This window comes from Crocuta crocuta, unplaced genomic scaffold (assembly GCF_008692635.1).
Source record: "Crocuta crocuta isolate KB4526 unplaced genomic scaffold, BGI_CrCroc_1.0 scaffold70, whole genome shotgun sequence".
NCBI lineage: Eukaryota > Metazoa > Chordata > Mammalia > Carnivora > Hyaenidae > Crocuta > Crocuta crocuta.
In genome coordinates, this window is record NW_027528417.1 from 6,455,423 (window position 1) to 6,471,873 (window position 16,451).

At 43.5% G+C, this 16,451-nt stretch overlaps 1 protein-coding gene across 3 annotated transcripts; it reads left to right on the top strand.

Annotated features, from left to right (window-relative positions):
• The first annotated feature begins 319 nt into the window (after positions 1-319).
• Positions 320-13,511, top strand: CTNNB1 (catenin beta 1). 3 transcript variants are annotated; one of them, XM_077754335.1, is made up of 15 exons: positions 320-381; positions 811-1,038; positions 1,249-1,502; positions 1,628-1,866; positions 1,955-2,156; positions 3,482-3,626; positions 6,689-6,792; positions 6,871-7,209; positions 7,485-7,643; positions 9,131-9,250; positions 9,854-10,004; positions 10,094-10,215; positions 11,134-11,194; positions 12,221-12,441; positions 12,898-13,511. In XM_077754335.1, the coding sequence occupies exons 1-14, from the start codon at positions 369-371 to the stop codon at positions 12,427-12,429; spliced, it is 2,346 nt and encodes a 781-aa protein (XP_077610461.1). In that variant the 5' UTR covers positions 320-368; the 3' UTR covers positions 12,430-12,441; positions 12,898-13,511. The 3 variants fall into 3 exon arrangements, with proteins under 3 accessions (XP_077610461.1, XP_077610463.1, XP_077610464.1); XM_077754337.1 differs by lacking the exon at positions 12,898-13,511 and adding an exon at positions 12,739-12,828; XM_077754338.1 differs by lacking the exons at positions 11,134-11,194; positions 12,221-12,441 and having other exon boundaries at positions 12,739-13,511.
• Positions 13,512-16,451: the final 2,940 nt, after the last annotated feature.

Here is a 16,451-nt window from a genome sequence, read left to right on the forward strand (position 1 = left end):
CTTGGCTTTCACTATAAATTTTCTTCACCACATCAATAATAATTATGCTTTTTGACATGCTGAATAACTAATTTGTATTTCTACTTAAAAAGAGGTGCTTGTTAAAGAGGAGTTTTTACTTGGAGGTTCGACAGTGGTGGAGCTACGGTTGAGATGTATGGAGGAGACCATGGAGTTTGGGTTTCACTATCACATGGTAAAAGGGGATTGTGACTTTTTGTGGATATGGTCCATAATACTTAGCAGCCCATCCTAGTGTCTTAAAAGTATTAAAAACAAGCAAATTGTAAATCCTAATGACTTGATTAAATTCTTTTAGGGTATCTGAAGCACACCATACACACGGTTTTGAAGATCCTGTGTGGACAATGGCTACCCAAGGTTTGTATCGTAAGTCTTTAGTTACTGAATTGGGGCTCTGCTTCATTGCCATTAGCCCAGTCTGGCTCAGATCCCCCTGCTTTACTCTCTCGCTGCTTACTTGTCAGGCTACCTTTTGCTCCATTTTCTGCTCACTCCTAATGGCTTGGTGAAATAGCAAACCAGCCACCAGCAGGAATCTATTCTGGATGACTGCTTCTGGAGCCTGGATGCAGTACCATTCTTCCACTAATTCAGTGAGTAATTGTTAGGTGGTTCCCCAAGAGTGTAGATATTTCCTCACTGAGCTAATCCTGGCTGTCATCATTATTCTTGGCTGTCTTTCAGATTTGACTGTTTCTGACAATATTTCAGTGGGTCATGTCACAGATTTTTTAATGAAAATAATATTTCCTTGGTAGTAATGCTAATGCTGTTTGCTTTTCATAGCTGATTTGATGGAACTGGACATGGCCATGGAGCCAGACAGAAAAGCCGCTGTTAGTCACTGGCAGCAGCAGTCTTACCTGGACTCTGGAATCCATTCTGGTGCCACTACCACGGCTCCTTCTCTGAGTGGTAAGGGCAATCCTGAGGAAGAGGATGTGGATACCACTCAAGTCCTGTACGAGTGGGAACAGGGATTTTCTCAGTCCTTCACTCAAGAACAAGTAGCTGGTAAGAGTATTATATTACTGCCTTACTAAAAGAATGCAATTTTGAGAATTATTCTTACAAAATTCAGGGTGTAATAGCTTAAATGGTGTAAAGAAACGGGGGTGATTGCGATGTTACCTTTAGGTAACATTTAGGTAATATATTTGGGGTAGCACATATTCACGTGAATGCTGAGTTATGAATAATGAGTTTTGAATTTGTCTTTTCCAGATATTGATGGTCAGTATGCAATGACTCGAGCTCAGAGAGTGCGAGCTGCTATGTTCCCTGAGACTTTAGATGAGGGCATGCAGATCCCATCTACACAGTTTGATGCTGCTCATCCTACTAATGTCCAGCGTTTGGCTGAACCATCGCAGATGCTGAAACATGCAGTTGTAAATTTGATTAACTATCAAGATGATGCAGAACTTGCCACACGAGCAATCCCTGAACTGACAAAACTGCTAAATGATGAGGACCAGGTCAGTAATGACGTGGCTGGGTTTTAATCTGCTTTGAAGGAAACTCTGAAGAAAGGAGCCTCAAAATGTCTACCCAATATCAGTATTGAAAACTAATGATGTCTCTTAATTCCTATACATCATAGGTGGTGGTTAATAAGGCTGCAGTTATGGTCCATCAGCTTTCTAAAAAGGAAGCTTCCAGACACGCCATCATGCGTTCTCCTCAGATGGTGTCTGCTATTGTACGCACCATGCAGAATACGAATGATGTGGAAACAGCTCGCTGTACTGCTGGGACCTTGCACAATCTTTCTCATCACCGTGAGGGCTTGCTGGCCATCTTTAAGTCTGGGGGCATTCCTGCCCTGGTGAAGATGCTTGGGTAAGAAAACATGGTCAGAATGCTCATAGCTAAGAAGGATGAGAGTGCCATCACTGCATTTCTGATGTGGCTTTTTTCTTCTTCCCAGTTCACCAGTGGATTCTGTTTTATTTTATGCCATTACAACTCTCCACAACCTTTTATTGCATCAAGAAGGAGCTAAAATGGCAGTGCGTTTAGCTGGTGGGCTGCAGAAAATGGTTGCCTTGCTCAACAAAACAAATGTTAAATTCTTGGCTATTACGACAGACTGCCTTCAGATTTTAGCTTACGGCAATCAGGAAAGCAAGGTAAAAGAATTTTTCTGAATGTGGTTGTCATGGAGCATTGTCATGTCCTTCTGTGGACTCTAGCAAATTCTTTGTATGCCTCACCCTTTGTGTGTATCCTTAAAAAAAGTTAGACATCTCTTTTTCTACAGATGTCTGTATGTATCAAGCTAGGTGATAGGGATATAGCAGGCAAACTTCTCTCAGAACTTTCATTCTTAGGTGGGAAATAGACACTGAAATAATATAATTACTATTTAATTCATGAGTTTGGAGGAAATAGAGAAGCAATGAGAGCATATAAGTGAACCAGACCCTGTTTTGAAAGTGCAGGGAGACCTGTTGGAGTAAGTGATAGTTGAGTTCAGGTCATAAGGGTGAGGAGAGATTGACTAGGTGAAGATTAGAGGAAATGGCACCTTTGAAAGTCCTACAGAGGGAGGAGAATGGTGAGTTTTGGAAATTCAAGAAATACAAAGAGTAAAGAAGGTGCACCCAGGTGGCTCAGTTGGTTAAGCATCTGATTCTAGATTTTGGCTCAGGTCATGATCTCACAGTTTGTGAGATTAAGCCCTGAGTTGGGCTCTCTGCTGACAGCACAGAGCCCCTGCCTGCTTGGGGTTCTCTCGCTCTTCCCCACCCCCAGTTGCACGTGCTTGCTCTTTTCTGTCCCTTTAAATAAGTAAATAAACTCAAGGGTAAAAAGTAAAGAAGAGGAAAGGTTTGAGTTGAGATTACTGAGCGTAGCAGGGCAGGTCCTGCAGGGCCTTGTAGAATCTGTGAAGAGAGTAATGGAAGGCAGTCAGTTGTAGCAGAAGCATGAGCTGATGAGATTTGTTTTTAGAAAATCAGGATAGTTTGGGGGTGAGGATACAGAGGGAAGTAAAGGGCAAGAATGAATGAATATTTTATGATATCTCATTTTTAAGGTGAATAATGATTAGGAACAGTCAAGAGCCAAATGATTAGGAGTTTTAAGTGCCCATTCTGGTTCACATTTTTGACAACTCTGCTCTGATACAACTATAATATCTGGGCATTACTGTTGTACACCACCGTGGTTTCTGTGGTTTTGTTTTGCCCTGCTCAGTGTGGGAGGAAGAAAATTGGGGCAGAGTTGATCTATTCTTGGAAATACTAAGATGCCTGAGTTTGAGTGGAATCCTGTAGAAGGAGGGATTAAATAGGGCCCCAGTATGGGGATCTGGATAATGGGGTCCAGGAATACATTTAGATCAGTGGCAAGCTGGCTTACATTCTTGTATAATAATATAAGTTGGTGATGTGGCTTTTCTTGGGCATATGATGACAGTTCTGTGACTAACAGTATATACGTGTCTTTCTAGCTGATCATTCTGGCTAGTGGTGGACCTCAAGCTTTAGTAAATATAATGAGGACCTACACTTATGAGAAACTACTGTGGACCACAAGCAGAGTACTGAAGGTGCTGTCTGTCTGCTCTAGTAATAAACCAGCTATTGTAGAAGCTGGTAAGTATTCTCAGTCTTGTGTACAGCATCTGGCAGTTCTAATTTGATTACTTGTTTTAGGAAAAAAGTAGTACAATTTGATCTTAATGGGCTAAAACTTAGATGGCTCTATTCAGTCTGTAGCCAAGATCGCATTCAAAGTGTATGTGCTGCTTAACCTCTTAACACCTGTACTGGTGCTGATTAAGCCTAGCCTAGTTTAGGCAGAGTTGTTAATACCCATCAAAAATGATGTCTAATACTTGGTAGTTTCTGTTGTGTGCATGTTGGCAGCAAAGGAGAGGAATAGGTAGACCAGTCAGGGCCTTTTATTTTTTTTATCATGAGGATACAGTTACTCTGCAGCTGCCCAGCATCAGTTCTTTATGTAACCCACTTAGCAGTATCTACCTGGACTCTCAAACCAAGTTTCATATCAAAACCGAAAGGGGAAAAATATGAAAGCATTTAATAGAAGAAAATACCTGGAATGAAGCATAGGGTTAGCAACACCTGTTTTTCTCACTTGTTGAGAGTAGGTTTACTTGAGAATTTGTTGGAGAGACAGGCGTTATGGTTGCCCAGGATAGCGGCTGGCACTGAGATGGACAGGTGTGGCTGGGTTTATCTAGAATAAGGGGGGATGAAATTCTGACTCAGCTGTACTAGAAATAGGAGTACTTGTGAAAAATGCAGTTTTTGACTTAGAATCCTTGGAGTGAAGTGACAAGGTCATTATTTTAAAAAGTTAGCCAGGTTATTCTGATGTTTATTTGTATGTTCTGAAAACATTGGCATCAATGTCTTAAGCACTGGAATAAGTATGTGTGGTATATACTGGATAACGAAGCAGATATGATTCTTAAATTCTTCCATTCTGGTGAGGTGACAAAAATATGCAAAAATTGGGGGCCTTACAGTTTAGAATGAGTGTCAGAGAAGAAAGAAACAATAAATAGTGATCAGGATTACAGGGGGGAGAGAGGAGCTTCCCTGAGAAAGAGATGTAAAATGGGATTGCAGGATGGGAAGGTACCTGTTAGCCATGTGAGAAATGGGGATTAGATGCTTTCCAGGCAGAGAAAAGAACCCAATACTACGTCCTGAAGGTAAGAAAGAGATTGTTGAGTTCTAAGTGCCGAAGAGGAAGTGTGTGTAACTTGAATTTAATGAGTAATGGATGAGTAGCCCAAGGTGAGGTTGATGGGCTAGGCAAAGGCCATACATATGTTGCAAGACTTTCTAGGCCCCTGTAACATGTTCATTCATGCTTCCCCCCCACACCCCGCAGCTTTAGAACCACAGATGTAGAATAGGTCAGTTTGCAGTGCTAGGTGGGATCCAGATTCTAGAGGGTTCCTTAAGGTTATGCTGAATAATTTGGCCTTTGTCTTAGAGAATAATGAGAAGTTACTAATGTTTGTTAAACAGTGGCAGAGCATCACAATGAGGTGTTTGGGATAGTAATACAAACAATGTATGACAGTTTGACCAAAAACAAGCACACCAGGCCACTGAGATGTGTTACAAGCTTCTATTTTGGTATTAAAAATATATAGAAAGGATGACTGTTCTGAGGTTTCTGAAAGAACCCATAGAATGTAATAACTTAGGGGCTACTGGTACAGCTGGAATGGATTTGTGGTGGAGAGAACATTATAAATGGAGCTACTAGAATGGATTGGTTAATTTTTGGAACAAGATAATTTAAGAAGGTGAAATACTCAGAGTCACTAAAAGGCCAGTAGGTAACTGGAAATGTATGGCACAGAAATGCAGGGACAGACTGGGCTAGAGATTTGGGAATTGACCCCTCAGTGTACAGGGGAAGGGGGGGTGTGCCTTAAAGTCATCTGCATGGGACTCTTACCTGAGACAGCAGGTCTGCATGTTTTCTAAGTCTACAGGCTATTCTGATGGGACGTTTGGGGTTGAATCCATGCTGTTAGAGTGAATAGTAAAGGGAGGGAGTGAAGTCTGTGAAGGAGAGAAGGTAGAAGGGGATCTAGTCAGTGAGCAGATACTGAGCATCAGCCTTGTGCACGTCTCTTTGTTAGTAGCTGGGGCTGTTACGAGGAAGGCACCAGATAGGGATGATGCTTATCTTACAGGGGAGGTAGACTTAATTTTTGTAAGAAACCTGAAAACCTGGCTGGCTCAGTCAGTAGAGCGTGTGCCTCTTGATCTTTGGGTCACGAGTTCAGGCCCCACACTGGGTGTGGAGCCTACCTAAAAAGATAAATAAAACAGACCTGAAGAGATGAACAAGGAGACAAGGGAATGTATCTTACTGTATTCAAAAGCAATTTCAGTAGGAGAGAGATGGGTGAGGTTAAGCCAGCAGATGAGGAATTGAGGTTCCATTTAGAGTCCTCCACCAGTACAAATGTTCTTCCTTAGGGTCCTAAATGGGGGAAGGCTGTGAACCTTTGGGCCATGTTTCGGAGTCAGTAATTTTTGTACGGTTCCTGGTAATAAACTGGAGTTCTAGTACCTTTTAGAATTTATCCTCCTTCAAGTCTTTGCTCAGATGTCCTCTTCACACTGAGGTGACCTAATTACCCTACTTGAACTTGTAGCACACCACCCCCCTGCAACTTGTGTTGTTTTTTTTCCATAGCACTTAATACCATCTGACACACTGTGTAGTTTCAGTTTATTAATTGTGTACTTGTTTATTGTCTGCCTCCAGCTAGACCATGAGCTCTGTGAGAGTGGGGACCATAGAATATTTTGCTCACTGGTACAGCTCCAGCTCAGAATGGTCTGATATTAGGTCGATGTTTCTGAGATGACTGAATGGATGAAAGTAAAATTACATACGGAGGACCATGGAGATAGAGAAGGCTTTTTCCATACTGGGAAGGAACAATCGGTATTTGACAGAAGTTATCACTAGTTGAGGTGAATTGGAAAAGAAAGGGAGACAAACACCATCCTAGCAAATGAAAAGAAATAAAGGATTTAGACAGGATAAGTTTTGGCAATGAAGAGGGACACCCTCTAAGTCTAGAAAAGGCACTTAGTACTGATAGGAATTGCCAGGTAATGGCCATCGCCTTAGATCTTTTTTCATGTTCTAGGTGGAATGCAAGCTTTAGGGCTTCACCTGACCGATCCAAGTCAACGTCTTGTTCAGAACTGTCTTTGGACTCTTAGGAATCTATCAGATGCTGCAACTAAACAGGTAAATTTTGAACATGCCAGTGCCTTGGTGATAGAATTAAGATGAATATGTACTGAGCATTTGTTTTTATGTCCATAGGAAGGGATGGAAGGTCTTCTTGGGACCCTTGTACAGCTTCTGGGCTCAGATGATATAAATGTGGTCACCTGTGCAGCTGGAATTCTTTCTAATCTCACTTGCAATAATTATAAGAATAAGATGATGGTCTGCCAAGTGGGTGGTATAGAGGCACTTGTGCGTACTGTCCTTCGTGCTGGTGACAGGGAGGACATCACTGAGCCTGCCATCTGTGCTCTTCGTCATCTGACCAGCCGACACCAGGAAGCAGAGATGGCCCAGAATGCTGTTCGCCTTCACTATGGACTGCCGGTTGTGGTTAAACTCCTGCACCCACCATCCCACTGGCCCCTGATAAAGGTAAACTGTCAGTCAGAATAGAAAGTTGCAGAATTGAACATGAACCACCTCGAGCTCTTGGATGGTTGTCTAGGCATAAGGGATTAAATTAACAAGTACGAATCCTATTCCTTAGTAAATAGGAAGTGTGGGCTGGGGTGGACTTCCAAAGTGTTTGTGAAGTCTGTGCTACTTTCAGGTGTTACCAGTAGACTTAGTGTGGTGGGAATTTTAGGCTAAGAAAATGATTTTGTTGAGTTACATGCAGGCTCTTTTTTCTTCCTTCTTATCTACAGGCTACTGTTGGATTGATTCGAAATCTTGCCCTTTGTCCAGCAAATCATGCACCTCTGCGCGAACAGGGTGCCATTCCACGACTAGTTCAGTTGCTGGTTCGTGCCCATCAAGATACCCAGCGCCGTACATCTATGGGCGGAACGCAGCAGCAGTTTGTGGTAGGTAAATCTTAGTAGTGACACCTGAGTATCTAAAAGGAATGCATAAAATCTTAGGATCCTGAACTTCTTTGGTCATTGATTCCCTCCATCTTCCCTCCTGAGGGGCTGTTCGCTAATGATTTGAAAAAACTGACGTGTTTCTGTGGCTGCAGAGAAGATCAGGAATAACGTGGCCCCTGGTGATGTTGCCTTTGACCTCTCCTTTGCATCGTTAGTCTCACAAAGAGAGTCTGGTGTGGTGTACTCCTGTGGGGTTAGGCACTTCTTGCAGTGTTTTCATTTAATGCATACAAAGGTTTACCTTCTTAGGAAGTAGCAGAACAATAATTTGAATCCAAGTCCATATGATTTCAGAGCCTCTTATTCCCCATTAAAACATGAGTTTTACCTGTAAAACTTAATGTACCTTTTACTGTCTCTTCCAGGGATAGTTTAAACTGTTTTCACAGACCTAAGAATACTAACAAATTTCAAGAATAAGTAGTAGCATTTCTGGAATCTTTACCCATAAGCTCAGCCTAAAGCTTTTGATGTCAAGTTTGCAGTCTTTACAAACTAGCCTTGTTACAAGTATCTAAAGACACTGTATATAGAGTTTATTCCTCAGAATGTATTTTAAGATTCAGACCTTCAAAGAGTTTTCTCTTAATTAAGTTACTTTAGAAAACAGCCTACCAGAACAGATTTGGGGAATCTCCTACTGGTAGTGGTTATGTGTATGCACTCAATACGGGGCTTTAGCTTTCTCCGTTCATTACTTTTGGTATTGGCCTGTCTCTATAAGGTGGCTTAAAAGAATGGAAAAGGTACCTTTTATTTTAAGTCTTTTCTTTAGGAAGAAAGGAGTATTTGTGTTTTTATAAAAATCCAGTTGTTTATAAAAGCCAATAAAAGCAGAATCATAAACTTTTTTAAAACTCAGAAACAGGGAAAGCAGACAGTACTTACATTTTGCAAAGGCTAATAACTTCCTTCTTGCATAGAAGACCGTCAGATAGTCTTAGAGGTTGGTGAGGGGTGGATTTCCCACCTGACAGCTCAATAGAATTTAGCAGTTGGTGATAACCTTTGCTAAGTTTTCACGAAGTACATGTAGATATACAAAAATAGAGGGAGTATGTGGAAGAAAAGCATTTGTCAGTCTGCACATTACTTTCCCCTTTTTGTGTATCTTTATATATTCTTTTTACCTAAATTACGTGTCTTGACTGTCAGAGTACAGTGACGCTGCAGTTCCTGTATGTGTTGGTGGGGAGGGGTGTAGCTTGAATTAGTGCCATCATGAGGCCCCCCCCCCCCCATCAGTGATTTTCTACTTCTTGGAATCCTCCTTCATTCCTAAACTAATTGCAAATTCTGTGTAACTTGAGGTGTTTAATGTGAATAATTAGTCTAGGAATTGCGACTCAGAACAGAAAGCCTTTCAAGTTTACAAACTTTAGAGATGAGAGTGCCCTATTTGTTAACCATGTTTCTTTTGGTAGGAGGGGGTCCGTATGGAAGAAATTGTTGAAGGCTGTACTGGAGCCCTTCATATCCTAGCTCGGGATGTTCACAACCGAATCGTAATCAGAGGACTAAACACCATTCCATTGTTTGTGCAGGTATGCTGGTTTTATGTGAGGCATTCTAGATTTTATGCACCCATAAAATTTCAGGAATTTAATGTTAAGTGAAATTTCAGAAAATTAGGAACCAAGTTAGGGGCAATTTTTCATCTGCTGTCTCCAGCTATAAAATGACAACAGTCTGTTCATGGCCCTGCCTAAGCAGGACAGATGGAGTCTCGGTGTGTAGTATCCTTGTAGTTGAGTCTATTTTATTTCATCAAAAGTCCCTTCATTTTTCTTGGGCAATAGGAGAAACCCTGGGACTAGAGCCTGAAGAAGAGGGATACTTCATACTCCACTTTTAGGGTGCTGAGGTTTGGAGGGAGGAGAGCTGGTCAGGGTTGCCAGAGCATAGGCCTCCAGTTATCTCCTGGTTTGCCCAATCTGTAGGAGAGAGTTTGTGGCTGATAATGCTCTAGAAAACCAGGGCTCCAGAGCATCAACTGCCTGAGAACATAAAGTTAGAGAATATGATTTTAACACCAGTGGTGTAAATGCCATCTTCTCTCTGAATTGGGAATATTTGCACCACAATGGGGTGCTTGCCATGTTTCTTCTTTAGATTTAATTAGGTTTTGTTTGTGTTTTTCACCCTAGCTGCTTTATTCTCCCATTGAAAATATCCAAAGAGTAGCTGCAGGGGTCCTCTGTGAACTTGCTCAGGACAAGGAGGCTGCAGAAGCCATTGAAGCGGAGGGAGCCACAGCTCCTCTGACGGAGTTACTTCACTCTAGGAACGAAGGTGTGGGTAAGTACAGACAGAACCACCGCCTTTAGCTGGCGTATACGGGAAAGCCTCCGCTTTTCCTCAGGGGCCTTTTTTCTGTCCTCTCCCAGCAACGTATGCAGCTGCTGTTTTGTTCCGAATGTCTGAGGACAAGCCCCAGGATTACAAGAAACGGCTCTCGGTTGAGCTGACCAGTTCTCTCTTCAGAACAGAGCCAATGGCTTGGAATGAGGTAGGCCGTATGGACATATTTATTCGGTAGTGTGTGGTTTTCCCTCCAAATACTCCTGCACATTTATTTGCACTGACTGTGTCCTTGGCTTGAATATTCATCCTGTTTGCTACTGTAGCAGCTGCTGTGAGGAAGAACCACAGCTTTAAACAGTCTGTTCACAACAAACAAGTCGTGCTGCTTATTAACATCAGAATTTGGGAGGGAGATGGATGGAAAAACTACCAGGTTAAAGCATCTTTTTCAAAAGGGAATATTTTCCCTTTTTAAGGAAAGAGGCACTCTCTTCAACACTGTAGTTAGAGGTTAATTTACCGATACTCTTTCTGTGAATTTGTCTTCAGTATTTGGCTTCATTACAGAGTTGTTCTTAAAACATTGGAACCACGCTAAAAGTTCATTCAGTTATATTTACATAAGTCATACAGTGAATTATAAGAATGGGAAGAGCCTATAGATTGTTAAAAAGAAAAAAAAAGAAAAAAGCAGATTGTCAAACAGTGAGTAATATGTTAGTTGGACTTTTAATGGGCAGTCTTAACATGTTCCAACTTGAGCTCTGAACTTCCCCAAACCTGTTCCTCTCATAGTCTTCTTCCAGCTGCTCAGGGTAAAAATCTTTCATCTGACATACCCTGTTTGTCAGCAACTCCTGTTGGGGGTAGACACTTTGACTGTTTTGTTTACAGTTATATTTGCTTGAAAGAATAAATTAGTGGCTATTTTTAATGCTGTGTGCAATGACAAAACATGCTGCTTTAGGTATCAGAAGTCAATCTATGAGGGTAGAGTTTCAAGTATTTCTGTGAGTTCTTTTTTCCTCCGATAATGTGAAAATAAATACGTTCTCAAAATATTTGAGTATGCTTAAGTTCAGAATTTTCATTTTGCTTCCTTGCCTTGTACCTGTTTATCTAGACTGCTGATCTTGGACTTGATATTGGTGCCCAGGGAGAGCCCCTTGGATATCGTCAGGATGGTATGTGTCTCATATTTCCTGATTAACTCCGGGTCATGTTAAGGTTCCAAAGCTTTATCAGAAGAGCTGGTTTGCTCATCTGGGAAACTAGCGTTGGCAGGAAAGTAGTGGCAGCAGTTAAAGGAACTTCTGAAATTCCAGAGTCAGCAGCAGTATCTTTCTTGGAGCCTGGGGAATTCTGAGCCACACCACGAGCAGGCGACAGGATCGCCCTCACAAATAGCCTGTATTGCAGAGGCCCAGTAATAGTGACACACATTACTGGTTGCCTTTGTACATGCTTTTTTGGTCAGAGAATCTATACATCCCTACAACCCACCCAGGAAGCTAGAGTAGAGGAAACTTTGGCCCCAGGCTCAGATCTGGGGTGGGTCTACATCATTCTGTTATTGTGGTTTTCCAAAAACCTCATTCAAATCTGGGTAATGGAGATGGAGCAGGGGGTACACCATGAGTAAATACAGCTCTTCACCTTGTATATATAATCTCATCTGGTTTTTCCTAATTATTAAACCACTAAAGCTCATAGGTATCTTAGTTGACATCTATGACGTCAACCCTTAATGTAAAAGTTTCACTGGAAACAGCAGCTTGAGTTTTCGCAGTATTTCTGTATCACTGGACAGATACAGATGTAATCAACAGATAGATTACATCTGCCAGACCTTCTGGCTTTTGCTCTCATCTCTTGCCCATTTCTTCTTGATACCTGGGTGGTCACTCACGCAGTAGACTGCTGGCTGCCCCCCTCTGGGATTTTATGTCTCCACCTAGGCAAACACAGTATGTTTGGTGGTAAGCTGATGGTGTGGTTAGAACTTGCTGGTCTGCCTCTGGTGGAAACAGACTTTATAGCCTCGTGGGTGGCCTGGCACCAAGTAATTACTTGGTTGAAGAGGCTAGAAAGTCCTGCTTTTTCTGACAAGCTCACCGACCTTGAAGGCCTAAGCTTCAGTGTTAACATTAATGTCTGTCTCCTCTTTCTCTGTGTCCCTTGCCCCCTTTGTTGCCACCCGACTCCTGTAGATCCCAGCTACCGTTCCTTTCACTCTGGTGGATATGGCCAGGATGCCTTGGGTATGGACCCCATGATGGAGCATGAGATGGGTGGCCACCACCCTGGTGCTGACTATCCAGTTGATGGGCTGCCAGATCTGGGGCACGCCCAGGACCTCATGGATGGGCTGCCTCCAGGCGACAGCAATCAGCTGGCCTGGTTTGATACTGACCTGTAAATCGTCCCTTAGGTAAGAAGTTTAAAAAAGCCAGTTTGGGTAAAATACTTTTACTCTGCCTACAGAACTTCAGAGAGACTTGGTAGGGTGGGAGTGGTTTAGGCCTATTTGTAAATCTGCCACGAAAACAGATACGTACTTTGAAAGGAGATGTCTTGGAACATTTGAATGTTCTCAGATTTCTGGTTAAGTGGTCATGTGTGGAAGTTATTAACTTTAATGTTTTTGCCACAGCTTTGCAACTTAATACTCAAATGAGTAACATTTGCTGTTTTAAACATTAATAGCAGCCTTTCTCTCTTTATACAGCTGTATTGTCTGAACTTGCATTGTGATTGGCCTGTAGAGTTGCTGAGAGGGCTCGAGGGGTGGGCTGGTATCTCAGAAAGTGCCTGACACACTAACCAAGCTGAGTTTCCTATGGGAACAATTGAAGTAAACTTTTTGTTCTGGTCCTTTTTGGTCGAGGAGTAACAATACAAATGGATTTTGGGAGTGACTCAAGAAGTGAAGAATGCACAAGAATGGATCACAGGATATGGAATTTATCAAACTCTAGCCTTGCTTGTTAATTTTTTTTTTTAAATATCTGTAATGGTACTGACTTTGCTTGCTTTGAAGTAGCTCTTTAATTTTTTTTGCAGTAACTGTTAGTTTTTTAAGTCTCTCGTAGTGTTAAGTTATAGTGAATACTGCTACAGCAATTTCTAATTTTTAAGAATTGAGTAATGGTGTAGAACACTAATTCATAATCACTCTAATTGTAATCTGAATAAAGTGTAACATTGTGTAGCCTTTTTGTATAAAATAGACAAATAGAAATGGTCCAATTAGTTTCCTTTTTAATATGCTTAAAATAAGCAGGTGGATCTATTTCATGTTTTTGATCAAAAACTTTATTTGGGATATGTATGGGTAGGGTAAATCAGTAAGAGGTGTTATTTGGAACCTTGTTTTGGACAGTTTACCATTTGCCTTTTATCCCAAAGTTGTTGTAACCTGCTGTGATACGATGCTTCAAGAGAAAATGCGGTTATAAAAATGGTTCAGAATTAAACTTTTAATTCATTCGATTGTGTCAACCTTTTTTTCCTGGTCATTGGTTTGTGAGGATAGTTTATTCAGCTTCATCCTGAGGAAAACACACATAGTGAAATAATTTTAACTTGTAATGACAGAGCGTGCGCCTTACCTCCAGATGGGATTGTGTGCCAAGTGTCTTTAACATTTGGTCCTGGGTTAAACACCAGAAACCTCAGTCCGGAGGCCTGGAATGTAGTCTTTGGGCTCCGTGAAACCAAACTGAAAGCCAGAGGCCTCCCCCACTCCAGTTACCATCGAGTGGTTCCTTCCCAGTAAGGAAGTAATAAGAATTAACTACCTGGATTTGGATTTGAAGCCCCTTCGCATAAATGTGACTCATTGGGAGAGGGGAATTCCTTCAACACCCCTTTGAACTGGAAAATTAAGATGGTTTAAGTGTTGATGTTTATCTAAACATAATCGGAGAGACCAGAATGAGCCTTCTTTCACCTGCCAGGCAGTCCTGTCATCCTGGCGGTAGGTCTCACAAGCTTAGTTCGTCCTTCAGGGCAGAGTCGGTAGGTAGACCTGTGAAGACTTGTGTTTTGGTCTTTAAAAAGAGTGAAAGTGTTTTGTGCTTAGGGAGAGCTGTTTCTGAGTTACTGTGTATTTTTACTTAAGATCATGACTGCTAGATAAACATGTTCGTTTCCACTGTGGTCTAAAATGTGGGCTTGCAAAGGAAATCCCATCCCTGGTGAGGTGGTCGGTGTCCGGCTCCTTCCAGGTCATGACAGAATCATGCCAGGACGGCACGAGCTCAACCAACATAAGGTACCACAGCAGGGGGTTTCATTTAAAGAAAGTCTTCAAGTCAGAAAACATTTTCAGAGCTTTGATTAAAATCATTATGGTTTTGGGGCGCCTGGGTGGCTCAGTCGGTTAACTTTGCTCAGGTCATGATCTCACGGTTCGTGGGTTCGAGCCCCGCGTCGGGCTCTGTGCTGACGGCTCAGAGCCTGGAGCCTGTTTTGGATTCTGTGTCTCCCTCTCTCTCTGACTCTTCCCTGCTCACGCTGTCTCTCTGTCTCATTATAGTTTTGAAGTTCTATTTAAAAATGTAAAAAGTTTATCTGATTCAGTAAGGTGGTTCTGCAGTGTATTTCAAAGTACAAAGGGCCAAGAAGAGCCAAGACACAGGTGAAACTGAATAAGAGGGGCAGACTTGCTCTGTCAGCGGTCACGGCCCGAGTATGCGGGTAGAGGTAGGGATCGCTTGCTGTGCAGAGACAGACAGAACATGGGAAATGTGTAATATGTAGACAGAGACCATACTTCAGAGGTAGCACTGGAGGTCAGTGTGAAAAGGAGGGACTTCTTAGTGAAGGTGAGGAACAATTAGCCATTGAGAACAGTTGAAAATACAGGGGGGGGGGGACCCATAACCACCAAAATACCAAGGTTTTAAGGACAAGGAGGATCAGTATTAATGAGTTTTCTTTTGCCTCAGGCACCATCCTAGCTGGGTAGAGCAGTGCGTGACAGCCCACGTGTCCAGGGCTTGGTTCACACACGAGCGTGAGAGGCCTCACAGCAGAACGCTGCGGCTGCACCCAGCAGGCGTGTAGATTGCAAGCACAGTGCTGAGCAGCCCCAGGTGAGTGGCGCAGGACTTCACTGGTGGAATGACAGGGCACAAAGGGTCTTGAGGAAATCCCCCAGGGATGGGTGGTAAAAACAAAAGCAAGGAAATGATGGGATTACTGCAGACCTCAGAATAGCGGTTACCTGGGGACAGGGGTGCAGAAGACCTCCGGTCCCATCGCAGTGACCACCACTGAGCCGAAGAAGGAAGCCCTTCCTTCCACGTCGGAGCAGATGTTCTCGCTGTTGAGCTGATTGTTTGAATTCTTGACAGTGTGAGATCTTACAGTGAATATGTTCTTTGTTTGTTTTGATTTCTGTAATAAAAACGTCTCAACTGTGCAGTTTGGTTTCTAAAGTGGAGAGTGCCCGGTTGATTGCAGTTGCTCTGTTCTGATCAGCAAGGATGTAACCGCCTCACCTGCCTGCGTGCGTCCCCTGCAGGGCTGAGGCAGGGCTTCCTCCCCCGTCCAGCAGCAGCTGTGGGGAGCCCCCAGCCCCTCCTTGCACCAGAGGAGCCAGAGGCAGGTGACCGTCTCCACCGCCTGTGCAGTAAGGGGCCCGGAATGGGATGGAAGAGACCAGTCTTCCTTCCGGGTCACATCAGGACTCCACGCCCCCTGTCCTCACTCTGGGCCGTGGCTTCTTGCTTCTTGGCCCTACGCTTCTCTGCTCAGCTCTGCTGAAGCTTGTGGCTTTCGGGGCCTCCTGAACTTTGGCTGTTCTTGTCCCCGGCGCTCTTCCCTACCGTTCCTTCCGGAAGCTCTACCTCAGTCCCTGCATACATCCATAGGTTTCGCCACCATAGTTTTCTGTCAGTAGGGGAGGGAGGAGAGGAATCTTGCTTCAAGCCAAGACTGGAGGGGCCCGATTCCTCTCAGCCCAGAGGCCCCGCTTTCTGAGTTCTGTCACAGGGATAAAGCCCGACTGCAGTCACAGAGCGGACCTGAGAGCCTCGTGGTAATCTGGGGAACATGAGCTGGGAAGCGAGGCGGGTGCACGGACCTGTAAGGGGACGTTCTGTCGCTGCATCCTAGAGACCTGTGGCCTTCGCTGCCCCGGTGATTGCTCCTCCCTGCACGCCTGTGGCTGCAGTGTGGCTCTGCACAGAGGGACCGCCCCCTGGGCACCTGCTCTCAGGCCGTAAGTGAAGGCAGGGTTTGAAGCTTTGGGCTTGCCGTTAGTGGAAGGCAAGGTAGCCCCGTGCAGCCATTTGCCTGGCCGCCTCCCGCTCCCTAATGTGTTGCTCTCTGGCCGTTTACCTCTGCAAGTGCGGTGACGCCATCGGCCCCTGAGGCGGCTCAGCCAGTGGTCGTGGCCAGTTAGAAGGCGGACAGCTGCGTCACAGGGGTAAC

Coding starts and splice junctions, on each gene's coding strand:
- CTNNB1 (XM_077754335.1), top strand. Junction 1,867..1,954: donor GCCCTGGTGAAGATGCTTGG/GTAAGAAAACAT, acceptor TCTTCTTCCCAG/TTCACCAGTGGATTCTGTTT. Junction 6,793..6,870: donor CAGATGCTGCAACTAAACAG/GTAAATTTTGAA, acceptor TTATGTCCATAG/GAAGGGATGGAAGGTCTTCT.